Here is a 25,447-nt window from a genome sequence, read left to right on the forward strand (position 1 = left end):
ACTTTTAGTCGCGTTTTTCGACCTTGTTCTGTAGGAAATATAATTATTTTATATTTTTATCTGATAGAGAATTTTCCAATCTTTCATAATCAACAATTCGTTGGTAGCTATCTCTTTTAGTTTAAGAGATATGAATTTTTGAAAATCGTCGAAAAAAAGTATCAAGCACCCCCCCTTGGCAATTTTTTTCTTAAGATTGAAAATTTTATCTCTCAGATTTCGGTTTTAACTATCCTATCCGATAGAGATTAGTCCGTAGATTAAGACGCTGCGATCAGATCTTAATTATCTCTCTTAGTTTACGAGATATTCGCGATTGAATAAAATGGGCAAAAATTGCAAAATGTCACTTTTTAGCACTTTTAGTCGCGTTTTTCGACCTTTTACTGTAGGAAATATAATTATTTTATATTTTTATCTGATAGAGAATCTTCCAATCTTTCATAATCAACAATTCGTTGGTAGCTATCTCTTTTAGTTTAAGAGATATGAATTTTTGAAAATCGTCGAAAAAAAGTATCAAGCACCCCCTTGGCAATTTTTTCTTAAGATTTAAAATTTCATCTCTCAGATTTCCTTTTAACTATCCTATCTGATAGAGATTGGTCCGTAGATTAAGACGCTGCGATCAGATCTTAATTATCTCTTTTAGTTTACGAGATATTCGCGATTGAATAAAATGGGCAAAAATTGCAAAATGTCACTTTTTAGCACTTTTAGTCGCGTTTTTCGACCTTTTACTGTAGGAAATATAATTATTTTATATTTTTATCTGATAGAGAATCTTCCAATCTTTCATAATCAACAATTCGTTGGTAGCTATCTCTTTTAGTTTAAGAGATATGAATTTTTGAAAATCGTCGAAAAAAAGTATCAAGCACCCCCCCTTGGCAATTTTTTCTTAAGACTTAAAATTTCATCTCTCAGATTTCCCTTTTAACTATCCTATCTGATAGAGATTGGTCCGTAGATTAAGACGCTGCGATCAGATCTTATTTATCTCTTTTAGTTTACGAGATATTCGCGATTGAATAAAATGGGCAAAAATTGCAAAATGTCACTTTTTAGCACTTTTAGTCGCGTTTTTCGACCTTTTACTGTAGGAAATATAATTATTTTATATTTTTATCTGATAGAGAATTTTCCAATCTTTCATAATCAACAATTCGTTGGTAGCTATCTCTTTTAGTTTAAGAGATATGAATTTTTGAAAATCGTCGAAAAAAAGTATCAAGCACCCCTTGGCAATTTTTCTTAAGACTTAAAATTTCATCTCTCAGATTTCCCTTTTAACTATCCTATCTGATAGAGATTGGTCCGTAGATTAAGACGCTGCGATCAGATCTTATTTATCTCTTTTAGTTTACGAGATATTCGCGATTGAATAAAATGGGCAAAAATTGCAAAATGTCACTTTTTAGCACTTTTAGTCGCGTTTTTCGACCTTTTACTGTAGGAAATATAATTATTTTATATTTTTATCTGATAGAGAATTTTCCAATCTTTCATAATCAACAATTCGTTGGTAGCTATCTCTTTTAGTTTAAGAGATATGAATTTTTGAAAATCGTCGAAAAAAAGTATCAAGCACCCCCCCTTGGCAATTTTTTCTTAAGACTTAAAATTTTATCTCTCAGATTTCCCTTTTAACTATCCTATCTGATAGAGATTGGTCCGTAGATTAAGACGCTGCGATCAGATCTTATTTATCTCTTTTAGTTTACGAGATATTCGCGATTGAATAAAATGGGCAAAAATTGCAAAATGTCACTTTTTAGCACTTTTAGTCGCGTTTTTCGACCTTTTACTGTAGGAAATATAATTATTTTATATTTTTATCTGATAGAGAATTTTCCAATCTTTCATAATCAACAATTCGTTGGTAGCTATCTCTTTTAGTTTAAGAGATATGAATTTTTGAAAATCGTCGAAAAAAGTATCAAGCACCCCCCCTTGGCAATTTTTTCTTAAGACTTAAAATTTTATCTCTCAGATTTCCCTTTTAACTATCCTATCTGATAGAGATTGGTCCGTAGATTAAGACGCTGCGATCAGATCTTATTTATCTCTTTTAGTTTACGAGATATTCGCGATTGAATAAAATGGGCAAAAATTGCAAAATGTCACTTTTTAGCACTTTTAGTCGCGTTTTTCGACCTTTTACTGTAGGAAATATAATTATTTTATATTTTTATCTGATAGAGAATTTTCCAATCTTTCATAATCAACAATTCGTTGGTAGCTATCTCTTTTAGTTTAAGAGATATGAATTTTTGAAAATCGTCGAAAAAAAGTATCAAGCACCCCCTTGGCAATTTTTCTTAAGACTTAAAATTTTATCTCTCAGATTTCCTTTTAACTATCCTATCTGATAGAGATTGGTCCGTAGATTAAGACGCTGCGATCAGATCTTATTTATCTCTTTTAGTTTACGAGATATTCGCGATTGAATAAAATGGGCAAAAATTGCAAAATGTCACTTTTTAGCACTTTTAGTCGCGTTTTTCGACCTTTTACTGTAGGAAATATAATTATTTTATATTTTTATCTGATAGAGAATTTTCCAATCTTTCATAATCAACAATTCGTTGGTAGCTATCTCTTTTAGTTTAAGAGATATGAATTTTTGAAAATCGTCGAAAAAAAGTATCAAGCACCCCCCCTTGGCAATTTTTTCTTAAGACTTAAAATTTCATCTCTCAGATTTCCCTTTTAACTATCCTATCTGATAGAGATTGGTCCGTAGATTAAGACGCTGCGATCAGATCTTAATTATCTCTTTTAGTTTACGAGATATTCGCGATTGAATAAAATGGGCAAAAATTGCAAAATGTCACTTTTTAGCACTTTTAGTCGCGTTTTTCGACCTTTTACTGTAGGAAATATAATTATTTTATATTTTTATCTGATAGAGAATTTTCCAATCTTTCATAATCAACAATTCGTTGGTAGCTATCTCTTTTAGTTTAAGAGATATGAATTTTTGAAAATCGTCGAAAAAAGTATCAAGCACCCCCTTGGCAATTTTTTCTTAAGATTAAAATTTCATCTCTCAGATTTCCTTTTAACTATCCTATCTGATAGAGATTAGTCCGTAGATTAAGACGCTGCGATCAGATCTTAATTATCTCTCTTAGTTTATGAGATATTCGCGATTGAATAAAATGGGCAAAAATTGCAAAATGTCACTTTTTAGCACTTTTAGTCGCGTTTTTCGACCTTTTACTGTAGGAAATATAATTATTTTATATTTTTATCTGATAGGGAATTTTCCCATCTTTCATAATCAATAATTCGTTGGTAGCTATCTCTTTTAGTTTAAAAGATATGAATTTTTGAAAATCGTCGAAAAAAAGTATTAATTAACATTAATTGGCAATTTTTTCTTAAGACTTAAAATTTCATCTCTCAGATTTCCCTTTTAACTACCCTATCTGATAGAGATTGGTCCGTAGATTAAGATGCTGCGATCAGATTTTATTTATCTCTTTTAGTTTAGATGCGGAATTTAATTCTGTATCCCCCTGTATAGAACCTAATTGCGAGAAAATTCCGTAATTTAGTACTTGTTGCTCTAGGATTTGTAGTTTTTTGTTATAACTCGCTAGGGCGGTGCTACAATTAGATTGAAATAATTTTTCTAGATGCGGAATTTAATTCTGTATCCCTCTGTATAGAAATTATTTGCGAGAAAATTCCGTAACGCGAGTTATATTGATAGTTGTGTTTGCGCCGTAGTACTCGTTGCGCTAGGAATTGTAGTTTTTTTGTTATAACTCGCTAGGGCGGTGCTACAATTAGATTGAAATAATTTTCCTAGATGCGGAATTTAATTTTGTATCTCCCTGTATAGAAATATATAGCAAGAAACTTCCGTAACGAGAGTTGTATTGAAAATTGTGTTTGCGCCGTAACACTCGTTGCGCTAGGAATTGTAGTTTTTTTGTTTTAACTTGCGAACGCGGTGTTACAATTAGTTTGATATAATTTTCCTAAATGTGGAATTTATTTCTGTATCCTTCTGTATAGAAATTTATTGCGAGAAAATTCTGTAACGCGAGTTATATTGATAGTTGTGTTTGCGCCGTAGTACTCGTTGCGCTAGGAATTGTAGTTTTTGTTTTAACTTGCGAACGCGGTGTTACAATTAGTTTGATATAATTTTCCTAAATGTGGAATTTATTTCTGTATCCTTCTGTATAGAAATTTATTGCGAGAAAATTCCGTAACGCGAGTTATATTGATAGTTGTGTTTGCGCCGTAGTACTCGTTGCGCTAGGAATTGTAGTTTTTTTGTTTTAACTTGCGAACGCGGTGTTACAATTAGTTTGAAATAATTTTCCTAGATGCGGAATTTAATTTTGTATCCCCCTGTATAGAACCTAATTGTAAGAAAATTCCGTAACGCGAGTTATATTGAAAGTTGTGTTTGCGCCGTAGTACTCGTTGCGCTAGGAATTGTAGTTTTGTTACGCAGCTTTAAATTTGATTATCACGACTAATATAGGTTTGATTCTAGGAGTTTCTGCTACCGCCACCTTCGTACGGTGCCCTAAATGGGAGTCTTTATGGATTTTGTAAGAATAATTAATTTAATATGTGTATATGTGTACTTTATTTACATAAATATTTTCCAGTTGATGGATGAAGTATTGTCTAATCCTGAGATGGCCAAGTTTATCAATAAGGACTAACTGGAGTGGTTCAGGTGGAGTGCATATTGAGGATGATGTTTTGATTACTGAAAATAGATGTTGCAACTGGACTAAACTTATAAGAACGTATGTTATATTTTGGCAATTTATAATATTTTATATTTTACTATTCTGTTATTCATTCAGGTTTATAGTGTCCAAGAAATTGAAGATTGGATTGCCTGTGTTGATGATGATTCCAAATTCGATTGAATGAATTTACAACATTTCGAAGCTGTTATTGATATCATTTTTGTTTATTATGTTAAAAATTGTAAAAAGAGCATTGTATAATTACTTGTACATATTGAGAAATTGAGTTACTGATGGGTGTATATTCTACATGTTTGAATAAAATTGTTGTTTTATACTTTTAACTATAAATGTTTATTGTTTTATTTGTTCCAAACGGAGAACATAGCTCGCAACATCGTTACTCCTTTAATTAATCCATAAAACCCTTAAACTTTAATGGAGATGCCACTGCTAGATATGAGAAATAGTTCAAAATCAATTTTATATTGTATCAATATTAATTTAAAAACGGTATCACTAGTGTCATCTATCCACGAGTAACTAAACTACGTCGCTATTCAAGATTGCTGGAGATTCACAACTAAGAGGGCTAGAAAAGAAAGAACTACATATTCTTAATCATTGAAAAAATCTCAATAAGATGGCATCCTTATTGAAAAATGATAAAAATGGCACAAAAAAATTTTAACGAAAAGATTTTGTTATAAAAAAGGCAAAAGATTTCTCCTTTTTTATGTTGAAAATTAAAAGTTGGAATTTTTGAATTCTGTTTTCGGATTCTGATAGACAATTTAATTCTACATCGATTATTTTAGTAACTTTTTGTGCTACTATCAACCGTTTAGGCCCTATTTACAAATTTGAATGAAAATTGAATTCGACATAAAAAAGAGAAATCTTTTGCCTTTTTTATGACGAAATCTTTTTTCACCAAATGCAGCTTCTGTAATAATTGGAATTTTCCAATTCTGTTTTCGGTTACTGAAAGTCAATTAAATTTTGAATCAGAAACCATTAACACAATTGTAAATCAAGGCCCTATTGACAGATAAAAACCATTTTTTTCATTAATTTGCAAATAAAGCCTAAATGGTTAATGTTAGGAAAATAATTACTTCAATTGTCGATATAGCACCAACCAACCTATCTTTCAGAATCTGATAACCAAATTTAAAATGTTCAATATAACCGATGCATTTGCTGAATAAAGATTTTTAAACATTCATTTTACCCGCCATTACTAGTTACCGCCTCTTTTATATACCTCCTCACCCTTTCTGCGATCCGAATACCAAAACCTGAGTTTCGACTGTTTCGAGTCCAAATTTTGTGTCATTTTGCCTCTCAGAGTCGACAAAATAAAGATTGAATATTAGGATCGCAGAAAGTTGAGGAGGCTGATAAAGTTTTCGCGGTAACTAGTAATGTGCTGCCTCTGGTGGCGACGGACCGAAGCTCAAAATTTTCGGTTGTTGTAGTTTCTAATTGATAGATGGCACTAGCATGCACTTTTCAAAATAAATGTTTTAAGGGATCGTTAAATATGTGATCGGGTAGAAATAACAGAAATAATTTTAATTAGAAAAACTTAAAAATATTCTTTATTAAAGAAAACACACAAGCATACATACATTTTGGGAGTCAATTTGGGTAATAATCACAAAAGTTATTAAAGATAATGAAATTTAATAATAACAATCTGATGCAAGAATGGTCCTTCTACGATGTCAGACTCAGGTGTAAAATACCTAAAACCAGCAAAAATTAGTCATTCGAACATAAAAATGCAATTTTAAGGGTTAATTTGTGAGATAATCACAAAAGTTATTTAGGAAAATGATAAAGAAATTAAATACTTACAATCTGATGCAAGAATGGTCCTTCTACGATGTCAGACTCAGGTGCAAAATCCCTAAAACAGCAAAAATTAGTCATTCGAACATAAAAATGCAATTTTAAGGGTTAATTTGTGAGATAATCACAAAAGTTATTTAGGAAAATGATAAAGAAATTAAATACTTACAATCTGATGCAAGAATGGTCCTTCTACGATGTCAGACTCAGGTGCAAAATACCTAAAACAGCAAAAATTAGTCATTCGAACATAAAAATGCAATTTTAAGGGTTAAATTGTGAGATAATCACAAAAGTTTTTTAGGAAAATGATAAAGAAATTAAATACTTACAATCTGATGCAAGAATGGTCCTTCTACGATGTCAGACTCAGGTGCAAAATACCTAAAACCAGCAAAAATTAGTCATTGGAACATAAAAATGCAATTTTAAGGGTTAATTTGTGAGATAACCACAAAAGTTATTTAGGAAAATGATAAAGAAATTAAATACTTATATTCTGATGCAAGAATGGTCCTTCTACGATGTCAGACTCAGGTGCAAAATTCCTAAAACAAGCAAAAATTAGTTTTTCGAACATAAAAATGCAATTTTAAGGGTTAATTTGTGAGATAATCACAAAAGTTATTTAGGAAAATGATAAAGAAATTAAATACTTACAATCTGATGCAAAAATGGTCCTTCTACGATGTCAGACTCAGGTGCAAAATCACTAAAACAAGCAAAAATTAGTTTTTCGAACATAAAAATGCAATTTTAAGGGTTAATTTGTGAGAAAATCACAAAAGTTATTTAGGAAAATGATAAAGAAATTAAATACTTACAATCTGATACAAAAATGGTCCTTCTACGATGTCAGACTCAGGTGCAAAATCCCTAAAACAAGCAAAAATTAGTTTTTCGAACATAAAAATGCAATTTTAAGGGTTAATTTGTGAGATAATCACAAAAGTTATTTAGGAAAATGATAAAGAAATTAAATACTTACAATCTGATGCAAGAATGGTCCTTCTACGATGTCAGACTCAGGTGCAAAATCCCTAAAACAAGCAAAAATTAGTCTTTCGAACATAAAAATGCAATTTTAAGGGTTAATTTGTGAGATAATCACAAAAGTTATTTAGGAAAATGATAAAGAAATTAAATACTTACAATCTGATGCCAAAATGGTCCTTCTACGATGTCAGACTCAGGTGCAAAATCCTAAAACAAGCAAAAATTAGTCTTTCGAACATAAAAATGCAATTTTAAGGGTTAATTTGTAAGATAATCACAAAAGTTATTTAGGAAAATGATAAAGAAATTAAATACTTACAATCTGATGCCAAAATGGTCCTTCTACGATGTCAGACTCAGGTGCAAAATCCCTAAAACCAGCAAAAATTAGTCCTTCGAACATAAAAATGCAATTTTGAGGGTCAATTTGTGAGATAATCACAAAAGTTATTTAAGAAAATGATAAAGAAATTAAATACTTACAATCTGATGCAAGAATGGTCCTTCTACGATGTCAGACTCAGGTGCAAAATCACTAAAACAAGCAAAAATTAGTACTTCGAACATAAAAATGCAATTTTAAGGGTTAATTTGTAAGATAATCACAAAAGTTATTTAAGAAAATGATAAAGAAAATAAATACTTACAATCTGATGCAAAAATGGTCCTTCTACGATGTCAGACTCAGGTGCAAAATCCCTAAAACAAGCAAAAATTAGTCTTTCGAACATAAAAATGCAATTTTAAGGGTTAATTTGTGAGATAATCACAAAAGTTATTTAGGAAAATGATAAAGAAATTAAATACTTACAATCTGATGCAAAAATGGTCCTTCTACGATGTCAGACTCAGGTGCAAAATCCCTAAAACAAGCAAAAATTAGTCCTTCGAACATAAAAATTCAATTTTGTGGCTCAATTTGTACGAAAATCATAAAAGTTATTTAAGAAAATGATAAAGGAATTAAATACTTACAATCTGTTACCAGAACGGTCCTTCTACAATCTCAGACTCAGGTGCAAAATCCCTAAAACAAGTAAAAATTAGTCCTTCGAACATAAAAATGCGATTTTTGGGGTTAATTTGTACAATAATCATAAAAGTTATTTAGGAAAATGATAAAGGAATTAATTACTTACAATCTGATACCAGAATGGTCCTTCTACGATGTCAGACTCAGGTGCAAAATCCCTAAACAAGCAAAAATTAGTCCTTCGAACATAAAAATGCAATTTTTGGGGTTAATTTGTACAATAATCATAAAAGTTATTTAGGAAAATGATAAAGAAATTAAATACTTACAATCTGATCCAAGAATGGTCCTTCTACGATGTCAGACTCAAGTGCAAAATCCCTAAAACAAGCAAAAATTAGTACTTCGAACATAAAAATGCAATTTTAAGGGTTAATTTGTAAGATAATCGCAAAAGTTATTAAAGAAAATGATAAAGAAAATAAATACTTACAATCTGATGCAAAAATGGTCCTTCTACGATGTCAGACTAAGGTGCAAAATCCCTAAAACAAGCAAAAATTAGTGCTTCGAACATAAAAATGCAATTTTTAGGGTTAATTTGTACAATAATCATAAAAGTTTTTTAGGAAAATGATAAAGGAATTAATTACTGACAATCTGATACCAGAATGGTCCTTCTACGATGTCAGACTCAGGTGCAAAATCCCTAAAACAAGCAAAAATTAGTCCTTCGAACATAAAAATGCAATTTTTGGGGTCAATTTGTACAATAATTATAAAAGTTATTTAGGAAAATGATAAAGGAATTAATTACTTACAATCTGATACCAGAATGGTCCTTCTACGATGTCAGACTCAGGTGCAAAATCCCTAAAACAGGCAAAAATTAGTCCTTCGAACATAAAAATGCAATTTTGGGGATCAATTTGTACGATAATCATAAAAGTTATTTAGGAAAATTATAAAGGAATTAATTACTTACAATCTGTTATCAGAAAGGTCCTTCTACGATGTCAGACTCAGGTGCAAAATTCCTAAAACCAGCAAAAATTAGTCCTTCGAACATAAAAATGCAATTTTGGGGGTCAATTTGTACGATAATCATAAAAGTTATTTGGGAAAATGATAAAGAAATTAATTACATACAATCTGATACCAGAATGGTCCTTCTACGATGTCAGACTCAGGTGCAAAATTTCTAAAACAAAATGTGGTTGCATATTTTATTTTAAATTTGCGTTCCAATGTTGTGCGAGAATCAACTATCGTAACTCGGCAAGCACTAAAGCAGAAAAAAAACATGAAAAAATGGGCAATCTTTGGTGGCAATTTTGAGGCTCTTAGGGTGCAATCTCGCGCTGAACAATCTTCAAAATCTTCAAAATAAACTATTGCTAACAGGATACGAAGAATAAATTAATATATTGCGAAAGGTCTCGAAATAAGGTCTGTTTTCCACGGCAGATTTTCGAAATTTCAAAAATGGATCAAATTTAGCGGCTATTTTGACGCAACCGGCACGAAATTAGCCGCAATCCGTAGATAGCGCATACCGTAGTCGAACAAGTAACGACACGTCAGTTTATGATAAGAATACCTGCTGCCCGAACCCCGCAGGGGAAAGCAAGAGATGAGCAAAGCAGGCGCATCAATGGCACGCGACCATGGGCGCAAATTGCAATAGGCATAGGTGCATGCGATCAATAGAATAGGCAACATGCGGCACAAGAAGATGGCAACGCGGTTTTCTCATAAACTAAACGCGATAGAACAGAACAGATTGAATATTCTTAATTCTCTAAAATATAAACGAGTTCAATTAAAAATCTAATAAACAAAAAAGTAATTTAAAAAGGAAAGTGGGCAAGAAGAGACACTACATCATTTTTTGAGGATTTTTCACCGTACGAGGGTAGCGGTAGAAGTGACTCCTATTCAGGGCACCGTACGAGGCTAGCGGTAAAAGTGACTCGTGTTCAGGGCACCGTACGAGGGTGCGGTAGAAATGACTACCATTGCAAAAAAATAGGCAAGGGGGTGTGGTATCCTGTTTTTGAGGATTTAGGAAATATTTTTTGAACAAAAAGCGCTAGCAACTAGCCGATCAAAAATTATGAAAATTTGGAAAATTCTCTATAAGATAAGTTAAAAAAATACTAAAAATACGGGGTGTAAAGGTTCTAAAATCGTGTCTAAAAGTGCAAAAAAGTTAACTTTTTCACTTTTTGAGAGCTTTCTCCGATTGTGAATATCTCAAAAACTAATATCTTGTGTCTTTGCAACACGCGGTGGAACGCGAAAAAAAAAACTACGTAAATACAAACTTGTGTACGACGCAAGAATTAAAATGAAAAATATAATTGAATTAAAAACTTACCAATTCAGAACACATCGGACTCCTAGGCACAGCAAATACTGTAAATAAGAAAAGAAAACATTATATTCATGTAATATTATATTCAAACAGCGAAAAAAAAATAAACATCTATGCTGTTTACACAAAAGTTACTCACACCAGCACGATGGGTCATCCTAATGATGAATAAATGTATTCACCTAGCAACTCGACACTTACGCATAAATAATAAATATCATTACTATAGTCGCAAGTTAAAACTTTATATCCGACTTTTTTATACAGAATTTTATATGAAAACCAAACTTGGTAGTGTAGGTACGTCATAATAACCGGTTGGTCAATATAAGCGGAGTCATAATAAACGGATTCTACTGTAGATCATTGATGAACGAATATAATGCGAATTTGGAAAATAGAAGTTCGGACAAACGATACGAGTCGCGAGAAATACGTCTGCAACAATCAGAGACCGGCACGAACTGGCCGCCAACTGCGCAAGCAACGACGCGACAGTTTATGATAAGAAATCTAGAGATGCGCGAAATCGGCGTGTCGCACGATACCTGCAATCTGAACTAAACTAGAGTGTGCACAATAAGACTCTGTGCCAGCTGCATGAACCTCGCAGGTAAAAGCGACAGCCCGAGGATAGACAAGAATCTTACGCGTAGCACCTCGCACGTCGATTGCGATAAGAATGTTGTTTATACACAAACGCTGATAATTGATTTGTCTTCAAAACGAATAAAATTCTATTTTAAGATTTTCGGTTCATGCTAGTGTCATCTCTGAATGAAACAGAGAGCAGTCCCGGAATTTAAATTAATAAAATAAGTGATATTTAATTCGACCATGTATTGTTTCTACTACGAGTACATTTCGGTTTACATTTGAGCAATGAAATGTATTTTCACATTTGGTCAAATTCCTGGAAAACTATGAGTCCTAAAGTAAAAATTTGAATTGCAATCTTCAAATATTCTGTGAAATGCTTGAAAGAAATTTCCGCAAAAAGAAGTTTAAGATATCAATTTTCTAATTCCAGGAAAGGAGAAAAACAGATACTATGAATGATGAAAAAATTCTTATTCACCACAATTATTTAAATGAGTATTCTTACCAGGCTACACATTGACACGACGAGTTTTGCTGAAGGCAAAAATAGTTCGCACAAGACCGAAATTAACTGCAATATTATTTACAATCACACAACAAGACCGGCCGACGTCCGACGGCAAGCGATCACGAATTCACGCAAAATGTAAAAAAAAACACACAAAACATTAAATTTCGAAAATTGCACACGCGATAAATATTTAGCGAAATCACCAAACACGACCATGAACACTATATTCCATCACCGCCGATCTATCGGATTTACCGAATCCAAAATCAGCGAAAGCAAGTGACTCGATATATTCCAATAGTACTATTACCGATTTAAAAAAATATATTTTCATCAGTATTGAATATGTAATCAAAAAAATCTTGTAATTAAATCACGTTTAATTAAAAAAGAAATTTGGTGTGCTGCGACTGCGATCACTCGACGAGAAATGAACTTCAAAATCAGCAAATGTTGTACAACAATAACGTTCAAAATAAAACCGAGAATAATTGCAAACTAAAATAAACGTATAAAGGACATGCAGTGCCATCTATCGGCACACAAAATAATGACAATGAAGAAAGTAGAATACCGATTAAAAACTACAAGCGCCATCTAGTGTCGGAGGTCAGAACTACTTATTTTGAAGAAAACTGTAATTGCGCACAACATTTCTTTTGAACCGTCATTTTTCTGTGGCGTAACCGGATTGACAAGCGCAAACGTTGGTAAACGTTTGGCATTGGTTACGATTGTAAACAAGCCGGTTCAAAACAATTGCCCAACAATTAAAGAAACGTTGAATTTGATAATAAAAGAAGCTTGATATAGTTGAAAATGGCCAATGGGCCAATTGCAGAACGCAACCGAGGTAAGTAATTATTTGATTTAACTTAGGAAATTATCAAAAATATATTATAACCTTAATTATTCACGACTCGCGTTTAAACTCGCTTGTTTTCTATCAGATGCGACTATTTACGTTGGTGGTTTGGACGACAACGTCACCGAAGCGCTTATGTGGGAGCTCTTCGTACAGGCGGGTCCTCTTGTAAACGTACACATGCCTAAGGACCGCGTAACTATGATGCATCAAGGCTATGGCTTTGTAGAATTCATGGGTGAAGAAGATGCTGATTATGCTATCAAAATAATGAACATGATAAAACTGTATGGGAAGCCCATACGGGTCAACAAAGCATCCGCGCATCAAAAGAACCTCGACGTCGGGGCGAATATATTCATTGGCAATTTGGATCCGGAAGTTGATGAGAAGTTATTGTATGATACATTCTCAGCTTTTGGTGTTATACTCCAAACGCCAAAAATAATGCGAGATCCGGAGACTGGAAACTCCAAAGGATTCGCGTTTATTAACTTCGCAAGTTTTGAGGCCTCGGATGCGTCAATTGAAGCCATGAATGGTCAATACTTGTGTAATCGACCCATAAGTGTCTCATACGCGTTCAAAAAAGACGCAAAAGGTGAACGGCATGGTTCAGCCGCTGAGAGATTACTCGCCGCGCAAAATCCACTCTCGCAGGCGGATCGTCCGCATCAATTGTTCGCAGATGCACCGCCGATGGGTTTAATGCCGCCTGGTATGATGGCTCCACCACCACCACCAGTGATGATGGCAGGTATAATGCCACCACCTCCACCAACGCCATCGAATATTCAACCGCCACCACCACCACCAGTTCCACCTCCTTCTGCATTCCCCACTGGAATCCCACCGCCACCATTACCACCAGTACAACCACCATTACCTCCGGGTGCTCCACCAACTGGTGCACCCAGTCGACCACCTCCGCTTCCACCAATGCCGCCAAGCACAGGACCTGGTCAACCACCACCGCCAAGGATGATGCCGTCTTGGCAAGGCACCGGCGGTGGATTCCCTCCACCCGGCCACCACCACCACCAACAGGAGCACCACCATTCCCCAATTCATTTCCACCTCCGCCGCCGCCAAGTACAAGACCACCGCCACCGCCGCAGAACTGGAGACCTCCGCCACCTTCTGCTTTCGCTCCCAGGGGACCACCGCCACCTCCTCCGAACTTCGAAGAGGGTAACTGGCAGTAACACTTTCAACCCAATCATCAAAATGAAAGTTAAACTTATAATAATAAAACATGAATATAAATTACTCTCGAATCTACGTGAATGATAACTCGCCCGAGTCACCCTCGACGCGGTCCTGCCACTGATCGGAATCACTCAACTCCAGGTCATCAATCGGCATGCTGGGTCCTTGTAACACATAGCTATTATTCTCAGGCGTGACTGGCAATTCTGGTAGATAGAATGACAGCGAAGAGTCTAACTTATTCGGCGACTGCGCCAATCGATTCATTCCTTCAATAGCGCGTTGATTATGCGGATCCAGACGCAACGCTGCGTTGTAATGTGTGAAGGCTTCTTCGTCCTTCTGCAGGCGGCTTAAATTCTCGGCGAGCAGTTGATGCATTTTGGATGATGGGTATTTTTCAACGTGTTTCTGTAGGAGATTGCATGCTTCCTGATATCTTTGATCCTGATCCAAGTATTCTACGAATAAACACACGGCGGGCGAGTAGGATGGATCATCAGCGATTGCTTTCTCCAAAAGACCACGAACTTTACCGTTTGTAGATGAATCTTTCATGATTACCGAAGCATAAAGCTAAAATAACAAAATATTAAGTAAAACGATTTTAATTCAATTTATGGTTGTGTACTTACAGTTAATGCTTGCGGTGAATTATTCAACACCTTACAAGCATTCGCTGCTATCGTCAACCCTTCGCGATATCGCAACAAAACAAAATTTGCTTCCACCAAACCATTATGCCCTTCAAATCGTTGCGGCGCATGATGAATCGCGTCTTTAAAGTGTAGCAATGCTTCCACATGCTTTGATAATGCAAGAAATGTGTGGGCTTTTAATAGTAACGCTTCCACATTACATTTCTGCATTAAACACGCCTGGTGACCGAAATACGCAGCTTTCTCATACTTTTTATTCGCATACATATACCACCCCATGACGATCCAGTGCTCACATGCCCAGCGAGATGTCTCCAACTCAATAGTCGCTAATCTTTCCAACTCTCGCAAGTCTTCCTTCTCTCCTGAACGAGCTAATAATGTTCCTAACAAGTCACGCCCTGTGATAAACCCGTTGTCTAACTGGACGACTCTCTGTAAGGTTTTCAACGCCATTTTTTCATTGCAGAGATAAACGTAACAATATGCTACTGTTACCAATAGGTTAACGTTTTCTCTCAATGCGTCTATGCTCTTAAAAGTGTTGATTGCATTTAAATACTCTTTGGAATGCATCTGTGCTTGACCACGCAACCAAATATTAATCCAGTTGTGATCTGATGTGGCTTCAATCATCAGCGAGTTCACTTCGATGCCTTTCACGCCGAGTTTTAGTAGTTTCTCAGCTGCTAGAAGCGCGCAACTTGATTCACGTAATACTTCTTTGTAGCACGTCGCTGCTGAGCGTTCTAAACCAGCTTCCATGTATAAATCTCCAAGTGCCATGTTTACTTTAGGAATTCTTGTTCGTGCTGGTACTGTTTGCAAAATTTCAATTGCTTTCTGTGGTTGTTTCATGTTTATCCTACATAGGTACATTTTATATTTGATGTTAATTTCTATGTCTTTTTGTTGTTCTTTCTGACTGATATTGGAATTGTTTTGATTGTTTTCTGGAGTGCTTGTGGAATTTGCTTTGGTTGACTTGTTTTTTGCAATGTATTTACGAATTTGCAATGCTTTGCTGTATGCATTGTCTGCTTGCAGGTATTGTTGGGTATGGTATAAAGCATCTGCATATAACATGTTGATTTCATACTTTGTTTGTGGAGTGATGTCTTGTTTCAATTCGGAAAATGATAATGTTAATTCCGCCTGGAAAATAGTATTTCAGGTTATAATTTTTAGTTTATCAGAGAAATCGAGAAAAACTTACTAAATGAATAACATTTGTGTGTAGTTCTTGTTCGTATAAGGTCTGTAGTTGTTTTAACGCGTTCATTTTTAATAAATTGTGAAATGCGAATGATTGAGATTCAAAAAATTAGAAGTTGTTTTCGCTCCGTTGATGAATGTCACTTGCTGTGTTGAGAAATGACCGTAAATCTGCAATACAATAAAATCATGTGTTGTAAGATTTTGTAGTAAATATTTGTATGATAATACTAAAAATGTATAAATAATTAATAAATTATGTCAATATTAAAAGAAAATGTGTTTCTATACTAAAATTAATATAATTTATAAAATATATTTATTAAAATAATTTGTGATTTTTCTTGGATTTTACAATTTTGTTTGAGAGTTTTACATGTTTCGCCCTCAAAAATAACATAAAACGTTTATAATCATGAGTTAGCACAAATTCTAGTCAAATATTTACTTGTTATAATAAAATTATAATTTTGTTCCCAATCAATGATTTATACACCCAGTTTAATTCCAAGGTCAAATCTAGTAAAAAAGTTTTTTAAATCAAGAACCTGGAGGAGTGAGAAATTAAGAATTTGCAGTTATAATGTAGGCAACCCAACATACAGCTCGTTTTTACACCAGGCACTACATATATTCAATATTGTTGCAATATTATTAAAACAACTATAATCTTTATTTAAATTTAGCAAAAATAACATAAAACGTTTATAATCATGAGTTAGCACAAATTCTAGTCAAATATTTAGTTGTTATAATAAAATTATAATTTTGTTCCCAATGAATGATTTATACACCCAGTTTAATTCCAAGGTCAAATCTAGAAAAAACCTTTTTTAAAACAACAACCTTGGAATTAAACTGGGTGTATAAATCATTCATTGGGAACAAAATTATAATTTTATTATAACAAGTAAATATTTGACTCGAAATTGTGCTAACTCGTCGTGATAAACGTTTTATGTTATTTTTGGTAAGTTTAAATAAATATTATAGTGGTTTTAATAATATTGCAACAATATTGAATATATGTAGTGCCTGGTGTAAAAACGAAACATGTTAACTCAACATATAAAAATTGTAAATCCAATATTCACGTAAAGTATATAAATAAATATTTCAAAATATACAATGGATTACGTATTCACAAATGAAAGTAATAATATCAAGAAATTTTGTTTCAGCCAATTGCATCTTCCGATATTTTTTTATTCAAAAAATTAAATATTCTCTACATATTATAATAGTATCATATAGTTCGTTTCGGTACTCATCGCATTACTAAAAATAATACACAATCTTCTTATAACTACAGGTTGTTTGTTCAATGTTTCAATCCACGCATACAAAACTTCAACTCGTTTTACCATAATTATCAAATATCTTTGGTTTGTGCACAACGTTTCTTTTGCTCAAAATACAACATGATAAAAACTTAATTACGCCTTAAAACTATGTCATAGAACCGTAGATGATTAAAATGATTGACAAAAACGTATACGCAATAGAATATTTAAGATTAATACACTTTGTCATTGAAAAATAATTCATAATGATCATAGAGAATTCATAGATATAACAACAGATCAATATGAGTCACATGACATAACACTAATATAAAATATGTTTTCTCAATCTTATTCCTTTCGATACTTTGGCATATGTTCTTGTATGGTTTCTCATACACACTTTACTTTCACTTATGCTAATATTGGGGTTGTAATGCTATAATGTTCGTAATATTCATCCTGATTGTGTGATGTGATGTTACAAATTGTTTCAATATTTAGATGCATTTTGCCCAGGCTTTTATGTAGTTATCTGCGAATCGCAATAGCAACTCGTCACTAATTTGAGTTTGGTGATAATTGTTTCCAAAAACACTAGAGTACTAATCAACTTCTCTGATAAATACTAGAATAAAATTGAAATACAATGGTAGGTAGTACGAGAGGGTGAGTATAAGCTAAGTAAAGTTAAGTAAACACTTACTGTACGCTATACCCTCACAATATCGCCAAAACGATATTTTTACTAAACCATTGCAAGTCAATGCAAGTATTTGTCAAGCCTGATGTGGATAGCTATTTCGACCATTAGAGGTCTCATCAGCACACCTACTGGCTTGACAAATACTGCATTGACCTGCCATGGCTTATATCGTTATATCGTTTTGGCGATATTGTGAGGGTATAGCGTACAGTAAGTGTTTACTTAACTTTACTTAGCAAATACTAGAATAAAATGTTGTTTAAAAATCTCGAATCTAAATCACAAATTGGTTTGTTTGCTTTCGATGTTTGCAATCAAATGTAAATTTAAACGTTTTGAGCACTTATTTTGGAAGATATAACAAATGTTTGTAAATTATTGAAACAAAAAAGTGGATAACTCTTGTTTGAAAGATGTTTTGCTTACAAAATAACAATTTAAATAAACTTACTCATAATCTGCACAAAAATTGAGCATAAAAATTGTTTATTTTTGCTTTTTGAAGCAAAAAATGAAATAAAATAAGTTTCTTTGTAAAAAAGAATAAAAGGTTGAATAACTAGATTAATTTTAGCAAGTTGATCATAAAATGATGCAATTTTTGTTGTTTTTTTCTAATAAAATTGAAATTTTTAGCATAAAATAAACGTATACGTATCTAAACTGTACGTTAATTGTTTTTTCTTACTATTTTTATCAAAATCAATTAAAAGAAGATTAAAATACTTCCAAACAAGAGTCACCCAACCCTAAAAACTTTGGCATTGTCACATTATCTCATAATTGAACAATTCAAATCGAATACGAGTAAAAACCGATCAAAATCTAAAACCTAAACTTTCAGTCACTAATCGAACTGCTATGTCTGATGTCCCCTATCGTCGAATTATGCCTCGTCTTCCTACACCCTTCCTCCAGCTCCAACCGCGGATTAATGCTGTTCGACAACGCATCAGTTTTCTTAAAATCAATCGTCACATACGGCTTACCCTTAACCGGACTATCTCCGCTCAACGGCCGCGTCTTACTCACGCTCACCGGGCCACAACCGCTCGGCTCAAGATCCAGCTCGACATAATTCACCTCCTGCGGCTCATCTATCACAAAATTACCTCCAATCACCCCGTTGATATTCCCACTGGACGGATCGTAGCAATCCGCCAGTGCAAGCGCATTCGCATCGATATTCGCATAGCAATGCACATCCTCCAGACAACTCTGACACTCCGGTAAAGGTGAGAGTGGAAACTGCGGCAAGATAATCGTCTCCACCATGTTATTTTCATCTACGTCTTCGGTTTCATGCGAGATCTCTTCAATGGTTACAGATTGAAGCAATGGCTTCACAGGTGTGGTAGTGCTACAAACATTCATGGTATCAATGTTCATATAAACGTTTCTATTCGCGTGAGTGTCACCATTTGGTAGATTAATGTACTGATGACCTACCTCTGTTTGGTTAATGACTTCAGAGTTGAGATAAGCATGTTCGGATGAGTTTTGTCTTACTGAAACAGAATTCCCACTGCTGCTTTTGTTATTGTTGGTTTCCGGATGTGGAATTTGTGGATTTGTAGCGTAAGGTGGTGGAGTTGTTGAGCCATTACTGGTTATACTCCCTGGGCGACTCAATGGCGGCCTACTTACAGTTCCATTACTCACAGGATTCAAATATCCCTCAGGTGAGTTAACAGCGCTTCTTCTTTGGACTTCTCTTTGGTTCTGATTGCTTTGTTGCATGTTTAGCAGACTATTCACATCCAGACCTTCTTCACTCATGTTTCTAACTTGGATATTATGCTGTAGAAGATTGAATAATTGCTCAGCTTTCTTGCATTTGAATGCAAATATGCCTTCGCCAGTGGCACAGCGTCTTCCACACTCAAAACTGAAGATTTCACTATCAAATCCATACTTTCGCAGGTTTCTGAGTGACCATGTTGTGGGTTTTTTTGTTCTTTGGTAGAAACACAACCCAACATACAGCTCTTTATACCTGGTATTACATATATTCAATATTGTTGCAAAATTATTAAAACAACTATAATCTTTATTTATATTTATCAAAAATAACATAAAACGTTTATAATCATGAGTTAATACAAATTCTAGTGAAATATTTACTTGTTATAATAAAATTATAATTTTGTTCCCAATGAATGATTTATACACCCAGTTTAATTCCAAGGTCAAATCTAGTAAAAAAGTTTTTAAAAACAAGAATTTGCAGTTATAATGTAGGCAACCCAACATACAGCTCTTTACACCAGGCACTACATATATTCAATATTATTGCAATATTATTAAAACAACTATAATCTTTATTTATATTTATCAAAAATAACATAAAACGTTTATAATCATGAGTTAGCACAAATTCTAGTCAAATATTTACTTGTTATAATAAAATTATAATTTTGTTCCCAATGAATGATTTATACACCCACTTTAATTCCAAGGTCAAATCTAGTAAAAAAGTTTTTAAATTCAAGAACCTGGAGGAGTGAGAAATTAAGAATTTGCAGTTATAATGTAGGCAACCCAACATACACCTCGTTTTTACACCAGGCACTACATATATTCAATATTATTGCAATATTATTAAAACAACTATAATCTTTATTTATATTTCTCAAAAATAACATAAAACGTTTATAATCATGAGTTAGCACAAAGTCTAGTCAAATATTTACTTGTTATAATAAAATTATAATTTTGTTCCCAATGAATGATTTATACACCCAGTTTAATTCCAAGGTCAAATCTAGTAAAAAAGTTTTTTAAAACAAGAACCTTGAAATTAAACTGGGTGTATAAATCATTCAATGGGAACAAAATTATAATAAACCTTAAGTTTCTGATGATGCCCACAGGGCGAAACATGTAAAACTCGCAAACAAAACTGTAAAATCCAAGAAAATCACAAATTATATTAATAAATATATTTTATAAATTACTACCATGGATTACGTATTCAACTTAGAAAATAATAAAAAAAATATGTACATATTAACCATGCAAGAAATAAAGTTGAATATTTTAAAACTAAAATACTTTAGTTTTGAAAGTAATATTCTCTTCTCATAAATAATATAAATCCTATAAAATAATTTCATTAGTTTTTGTTGCAGCTCCAGGTTTAGGACTATTTCTGACAGCTTACGCTAAAGCTAAGTTCACAGTGATGTAATAAACTTTGCTAGGTTACACCAAATGTTGCAAACCAAAACTGTACTCACATTTACACCGGCTATATTTTCGTCGTGTTGAAATTTTGCTACAACACGCCGTGAAACTCACAATCAAATCAAGGTCATTGCGTACGGCACAATTCGACTACAAGTTCGCCTTCTTCCTAGTCGCCCGCGGCAGCCCGCACAGACAAAACTTACTGACGAAGGCGACGACGGTGACGTTCAAGCCCCATCAGTTGCCATCAGCACTCCTCAAATCCAGCGAAACTATCATCAAAATTGGAGCAAGAACACTGCTAGAAATTTCTGCGTTTCCGGTCGCAAGCGCGAATATAACCCTTTGTTGGCAGCAGCGATGTCCAGTACGTCCAGCTAGAGTGGCCGCAACCACTGGAAGGCTTTTGCTCGCGGGCGACGACGGCGAACGATGCGCGCGGCGGGGACCTAGCCACCTCGTGCGTAACAATGTCAGCAGGCGGCGCGTCGGGGGGCGGCAGGCTCAAGTCGTCGCCGAAATCACCCAGCACCATCAAGCACCACGGGCCCATGAAGGCCACCCTGCCGATGGCGTCACTACTGAAGCAATCCAGCCCGCTGCGGTCTTCGGTCAGTCCCACGTTCTCCACTGGGCTTGGGTGGAAACCAAGTGAGGTGCATTCAGGTCTCAGGAGTCCTGGTTCTACAATTAGTAAAGGTAACTTGCTTAAAACTATTAGTAACATAAAAACCTTAAATTTTAACTTGTTTTTTGCAGGAAAAGTAAGAACAAAGACTGGAACATTAAACTGTATACGAAGATCAGCGTCGTTGGACGCGATTTACCTGCAGGGGCAGTGGCCCAGAGAGAACCTCTATGTACCACAACTGTTGCAAGTGGATAAAGCCACCCAAACCGAGGAGAACGAATGGTTCGAGTGCAGGAAAGTCCTACTAATGGGTAGTTCAGGCGAAGAAAACGCTAACAATTCAAATACAAATGGAAATGATAAACTAGAAAAGTATATCAAGCATAAGATTCAACGAGGTGCTGCTGGAAGCGGTGGTCCAGCTCATGGCCTGTCCGGAAACCGATCTCAGACGTCGCCGACAGGAGGCTTCGCGCCTGTTGTAGGTGATCATACGCTGAACACTAGTTCACAAACAAATACATGTAAGTTAATAAACCGTACTACATAATAATATTTACATGAATTAATTCTGGTTTATTTTCCAGCGTGTTTAATGCCGATACCAAGAGCTTTACCGGTAAACATTCCGATAAAACCACTGAGCAAACCAACGATGCGCAACTCTGTGGAAGGGCTGAATCAGGAGATTGAGAGGTTGGTGCTGAAGTCAGACGGGCTCGCCTGCTCCACGTCGGATAAGCACGACGAATTCGATAAGGTGTGTGTGTGTAACAGAACAGAAACATTAATTGCATACATAAATTCATTGTTTTTAATTACTAGACCACGCCTGAAGGCCACCGGGCGCCATTCCCGGAGTTGTATAGAAGCACCAGGTCGGTGAACACTCAGACGCCGTCTGCCAATGATCTCAGAGGAAGTTGCCATTCATCAAGTGAGTAAACTCCACTGGAATAACAATTTTATTCTTCTTTCTACTAACAATTTCTTAAATGTTTATACTTAATTAACACCTGGGGTAGGTCCACCCTCTAGGGATTCCGTATCACCGCTGATGATACCGGGTTTAGACACGTCACCGAGTGATGCAGGTTAATTACGCTTTAGTGATTAATTAGTTACACTAGTTTATCTATTATATTACATTTCAAATGTTTTAAATTATAAATATTCGTAGGTGGATCTCGTGGGTCAAGTCCAGATCAAGAATACTCGACGAAGTTGGGCACCTCGCCGCGAATTTTTCTCGCGCGTGGACCACCAGACGGCTGCGAACGGGTGAGCATGCGTCCGGAGGGTTCCATGACGCTGCTGCCCCCCTCGGAGCACCATGTGCTGTTACCGCAGCCCTGCACCGCCTTCCGGCTGCAGCCAAGTCAAGGCTCCGCGTTCCAACTATTGCAACCAGCGGCGGCGGCGATTATGCCCGCCGATCCGCAGCCGGATTTAATTTAGCATTGCAAAACCATCAACAAATCTAAGTTATCGAAGCATGGGCGAATGTTAGCCAACCAAACTAATATGACAATTTTAAGATTTAATATGGCGTAAATATTGTTGAAAGTTGACTTTTTAAAAATTCATTCAGACGATTTAAAAATAACGAGCTTGAAAGGACGAAAACACTACTTGTTAAACATTGCGTAAAAATTAACACTTGTTGGTTGAATACTTCAAAATTTAGATTTTCAAATTGTTTATATGTATGTACATTAAAAGCGAACACACAAACTGAAGAAACGCGCATGGACGAAGAACGAAGAAGAAATTTCAAAATATTGAAGTAGAGAAGTTGTTTAAAAATTTAAGTAACAAAAACTGGGGGACTGATACATTTAATTAAAACTAATGTAAGGAGAAATATTTTAGAGGTCAATTAGTGATTCAAGACGATGAGATGATGAAAAACGAGACAAAATGAGAGGACGAAACGGTGTATAAAATGTAATCGTTACACAATTATTTTTGTAAGAAAAGCGAAGTATGTAAGAGTAAAAAGAAGTTATTAAAAGTATATTAACGTAGAGGCAAGAAGGACAAGCATATTAGCAGAAAGGAACATTCCATGTAAGCAGTGAAAATTTAAAATTTACATTAGCAGAAAAAAAGGTTTTAAAAAGTCAGAACACGAAGCTAGAGGAAGAAAATGAGCAGACTGGGAAAACGATGCTGTGATTAAACATTTACCACACTCCCGCATTCTGTGTTTTGTCTAAAATCTTATAATTCAAAATGTCCGTCGGTTTCATTTCTACTGTAGGCTTGGAAGCACAGAATACAAAACAATTTACTTGAAATGTAAGATGTATGTGACATATCCGCAAAATACATGGACTGAACGATGCGAAACATCAAGCGTAGATATTTTCATTTTCCAGATGTTTTTAAAGTAAAGGTATGTATGTTTTAAAGCAATTGTTGCTTAATATATACCATTACTTAACATTAAAAGTAAAAAACAAGAATTACCTTGTAGTTGTATAGATGTACTAAGGAAATTTTCGGTCCGGGAACATCTTGAAGCAACAACTTCGGATTTTCTTTTTTTTATTTTAATTTATATGTAAAGGGACACGAATAATCTAGAATCGCAGCTTCTGGAAGAACCACTTGTTCTTGCCAGACTTGTACCTTTCCTCGAGTTTAACACGCGTCTGGAAGCGTACCTTCTTGCGCTTCATTGGGTCCTTCAGATCCTTAGGCTGGATCTTCATCTCTGACGCCAGATCGACCGTGTAACGGGTGGGCATCAGGTGATTGTAATTCAGGACCTGCAAAAAAAATGGTAGGCCGACATTAAATCTACAATTCTTACATAGTGTAAAGGATAACTGAGTATTAAATTACTTCAGTTGGTAGTGCATGTTAACAGATAATCACTAGTTCATTTCGTGGTGTTGTTTTGTCATCATTTGAATTGAAAATTTGAAAAATATGATAATAAAAATTTGATTCTTACCTTAATGAAAGGCTTGATCTTGGAACGCTTGTGAATCTTGACTTTGCCCATGCGTTTGTGCACCTTGCGTGGATAACGGTCGATGCCAGTGACGAGCGCGTGCCCGTACTGTTTATCGGACGTGCCATTGTCGTAATTCGTCATTACGATAGCCTTGCGGCCAGCGTACCGGCCACTGAGGACCAGCACGACTTTGCCCGCTTTCATAATCTTACCCATCTTGCTGTAACATAACAAAAAGAAATTTTATTATACAAACTCACCAGCCAAACACGTTCACTTGTTTTCCGCAACTATAACCTAACATCCCGCACTCTTCCCAAAGCAACAGAATTTAAACTTGAATTAAAAACAATTCGGAATGAATGTCGCCTAAATATGAACACAAACTAAAGTATCTATTACGAATTGAGCGATGGTAAGTTAATTCAGGGCGCATTGCTCGCGGATGGTTTAAATAAAAGAAGATTTTCGAACGATGAAGAGGAACCGTACTTACGTCGTGTGTTATGATGGCAGAAAAGACTCGGCGGCAGTGCTGCCAACCCTACCTCCTCACCGGCCATCTGACTGACACCAGCGCCAAACGGCATAAACTTGTACTAGTCACTCATATTCAAATTATTCGAAAGCGTGTTGCGCAAAAATTAATATTTCGTCTACGACTGGAGCAAACAGAGTTAGGCG

The 25,447-nt window shown here is 34.9% G+C and overlaps 6 protein-coding genes and 2 long non-coding RNA genes across 17 annotated transcripts in view; 4 read left to right on the top strand and 4 right to left on the bottom strand.

The window, feature by feature from the left end:
* Window positions 1-5,078, top strand: part of LOC135789836 (xaa-Pro dipeptidase-like) — a 108,288-nt gene extending 103,210 nt beyond the window's left edge. For 4 of the 6 annotated variants that reach the window (XR_010547665.1, XR_010547669.1, XR_010547668.1 and 1 more), the window contains 3 exons: window positions 4,520-4,577; window positions 4,638-4,781; window positions 4,842-5,078. Coding sequence is in view for 1 of the 6 variants with exons in the window: in XM_065299874.1 (XP_065155946.1) it covers window positions 4,842-4,907 (66 nt within the window). In the remaining 5 variants the exon portion in view is untranslated. The remainder of the gene's footprint in view (window positions 1-4,519; window positions 4,578-4,637; window positions 4,782-4,841) is intronic. The other 2 variants (XR_010547662.1, XM_065299874.1) reach the window with 2 other exon arrangements.
* Window positions 5,079-6,302: 1,224 nt separating this feature from the next.
* LOC135803878 (uncharacterized) lies at window positions 6,303-12,457 on the bottom strand. Of its 3 annotated transcripts, XR_010550905.1 has the most exons (11): window positions 11,070-11,430; window positions 10,934-10,971; window positions 9,703-9,838; window positions 9,539-9,590; window positions 9,375-9,426; window positions 9,047-9,098; window positions 8,883-8,934; window positions 8,720-8,771; window positions 8,556-8,607; window positions 8,064-8,115; window positions 6,920-6,968 (listed from the first exon to the last, which is right to left on the bottom strand). It is a non-coding gene; the product is annotated as an uncharacterized lncRNA (long non-coding RNA). The 3 variants fall into 3 exon arrangements; XR_010550904.1 differs by lacking the exons at window positions 6,920-6,968; window positions 8,064-8,115; window positions 8,556-8,607; window positions 11,070-11,430 and adding exons at window positions 6,303-6,478; window positions 12,036-12,457 and having other exon boundaries at window positions 9,703-9,754; XR_010550903.1 differs by lacking the exons at window positions 6,920-6,968; window positions 8,064-8,115; window positions 8,556-8,607; window positions 11,070-11,430 and adding exons at window positions 8,391-8,443; window positions 12,036-12,457 and having other exon boundaries at window positions 9,703-9,754.
* Window positions 12,458-12,719: 262 nt separating this feature from the next.
* On the top strand, window positions 12,720-14,183 carry LOC135804300 (splicing factor 3B subunit 4-like). The gene is given in 3 exon segments (XM_065318126.1): window positions 12,720-12,894; window positions 12,992-13,932; window positions 13,935-14,183. Coding segments are annotated over 3 exon segments (1,152 nt in total). The 5' UTR covers window positions 12,720-12,860; the 3' UTR covers window positions 14,112-14,183.
* On the bottom strand, window positions 14,135-16,160 carry APC7 (anaphase-promoting complex subunit 7). Its single transcript, XM_065318125.1, has 3 exons — window positions 15,991-16,160; window positions 14,751-15,929; window positions 14,135-14,691 (listed from the first exon to the last, which is right to left on the bottom strand). The coding sequence occupies exons 1-3, from the start codon at window positions 16,054-16,056 to the stop codon at window positions 14,185-14,187; spliced, it is 1,752 nt and encodes a 583-aa protein (XP_065174197.1). The 5' UTR covers window positions 16,057-16,160; the 3' UTR covers window positions 14,135-14,184.
* A 1,997-nt stretch (window positions 16,161-18,157) lies between these two features.
* Window positions 18,158-19,601, bottom strand: LOC135789385 (uncharacterized). Its single transcript, XM_065299184.1, has 2 exons — window positions 19,428-19,601; window positions 18,158-19,338 (listed from the first exon to the last, which is right to left on the bottom strand). Exons 1-2 carry the CDS (start codon window positions 19,463-19,465, stop codon window positions 18,819-18,821), a joined length of 558 nt encoding a protein of 185 aa, XP_065155256.1. The 5' UTR covers window positions 19,466-19,601; the 3' UTR covers window positions 18,158-18,818.
* On the top strand, window positions 19,520-20,405 carry LOC135789386 (uncharacterized). Of its 2 annotated transcripts, none has more exons than XR_010547539.1 (2): window positions 19,520-19,660; window positions 19,728-20,405. It is a non-coding gene; the product is annotated as an uncharacterized lncRNA (long non-coding RNA). The 2 variants fall into 2 exon arrangements; XR_010547540.1 differs by having other exon boundaries at window positions 19,521-19,660; window positions 19,725-20,405.
* Window positions 20,406-21,191: 786 nt separating this feature from the next.
* On the top strand, window positions 21,192-24,150 carry LOC135789938 (protein FAM117B-like). Of its 2 annotated transcripts, XM_065300007.1 has the most exons (6): window positions 21,192-21,866; window positions 21,927-22,322; window positions 22,386-22,558; window positions 22,624-22,735; window positions 22,824-22,892; window positions 22,979-24,150. In XM_065300007.1, exons 1-6 carry the CDS (start codon window positions 21,638-21,640, stop codon window positions 23,254-23,256), a joined length of 1,257 nt encoding a protein of 418 aa, XP_065156079.1. In that variant the 5' UTR covers window positions 21,192-21,637; the 3' UTR covers window positions 23,257-24,150. The 2 variants fall into 2 exon arrangements, with proteins under 2 accessions (XP_065156079.1, XP_065156080.1); XM_065300008.1 differs by lacking the exon at window positions 22,824-22,892 and having other exon boundaries at window positions 21,197-21,866.
* A 181-nt stretch (window positions 24,151-24,331) lies between these two features.
* Window positions 24,332-25,405, bottom strand: RpL27 (ribosomal protein L27). The gene is made up of 3 exons (XM_065300009.1): window positions 25,260-25,405; window positions 24,761-24,983; window positions 24,332-24,572 (listed from the first exon to the last, which is right to left on the bottom strand). The coding sequence occupies exons 2-3, from the start codon at window positions 24,977-24,979 to the stop codon at window positions 24,384-24,386; spliced, it is 408 nt and encodes a 135-aa protein (XP_065156081.1). The 5' UTR covers window positions 24,980-24,983; window positions 25,260-25,405; the 3' UTR covers window positions 24,332-24,383.
* Window positions 25,406-25,447: the final 42 nt, after the last annotated feature.

This window comes from Atheta coriaria, unplaced genomic scaffold (genome assembly GCF_025399875.1).
Source record: "Atheta coriaria isolate IRGN ID8LTWV9N9 unplaced genomic scaffold, Caltech_Dcor_3.1 hic_scaffold_3_pilon, whole genome shotgun sequence".
Lineage (NCBI taxonomy): Eukaryota > Metazoa > Arthropoda > Insecta > Coleoptera > Staphylinidae > Dalotia > Dalotia coriaria.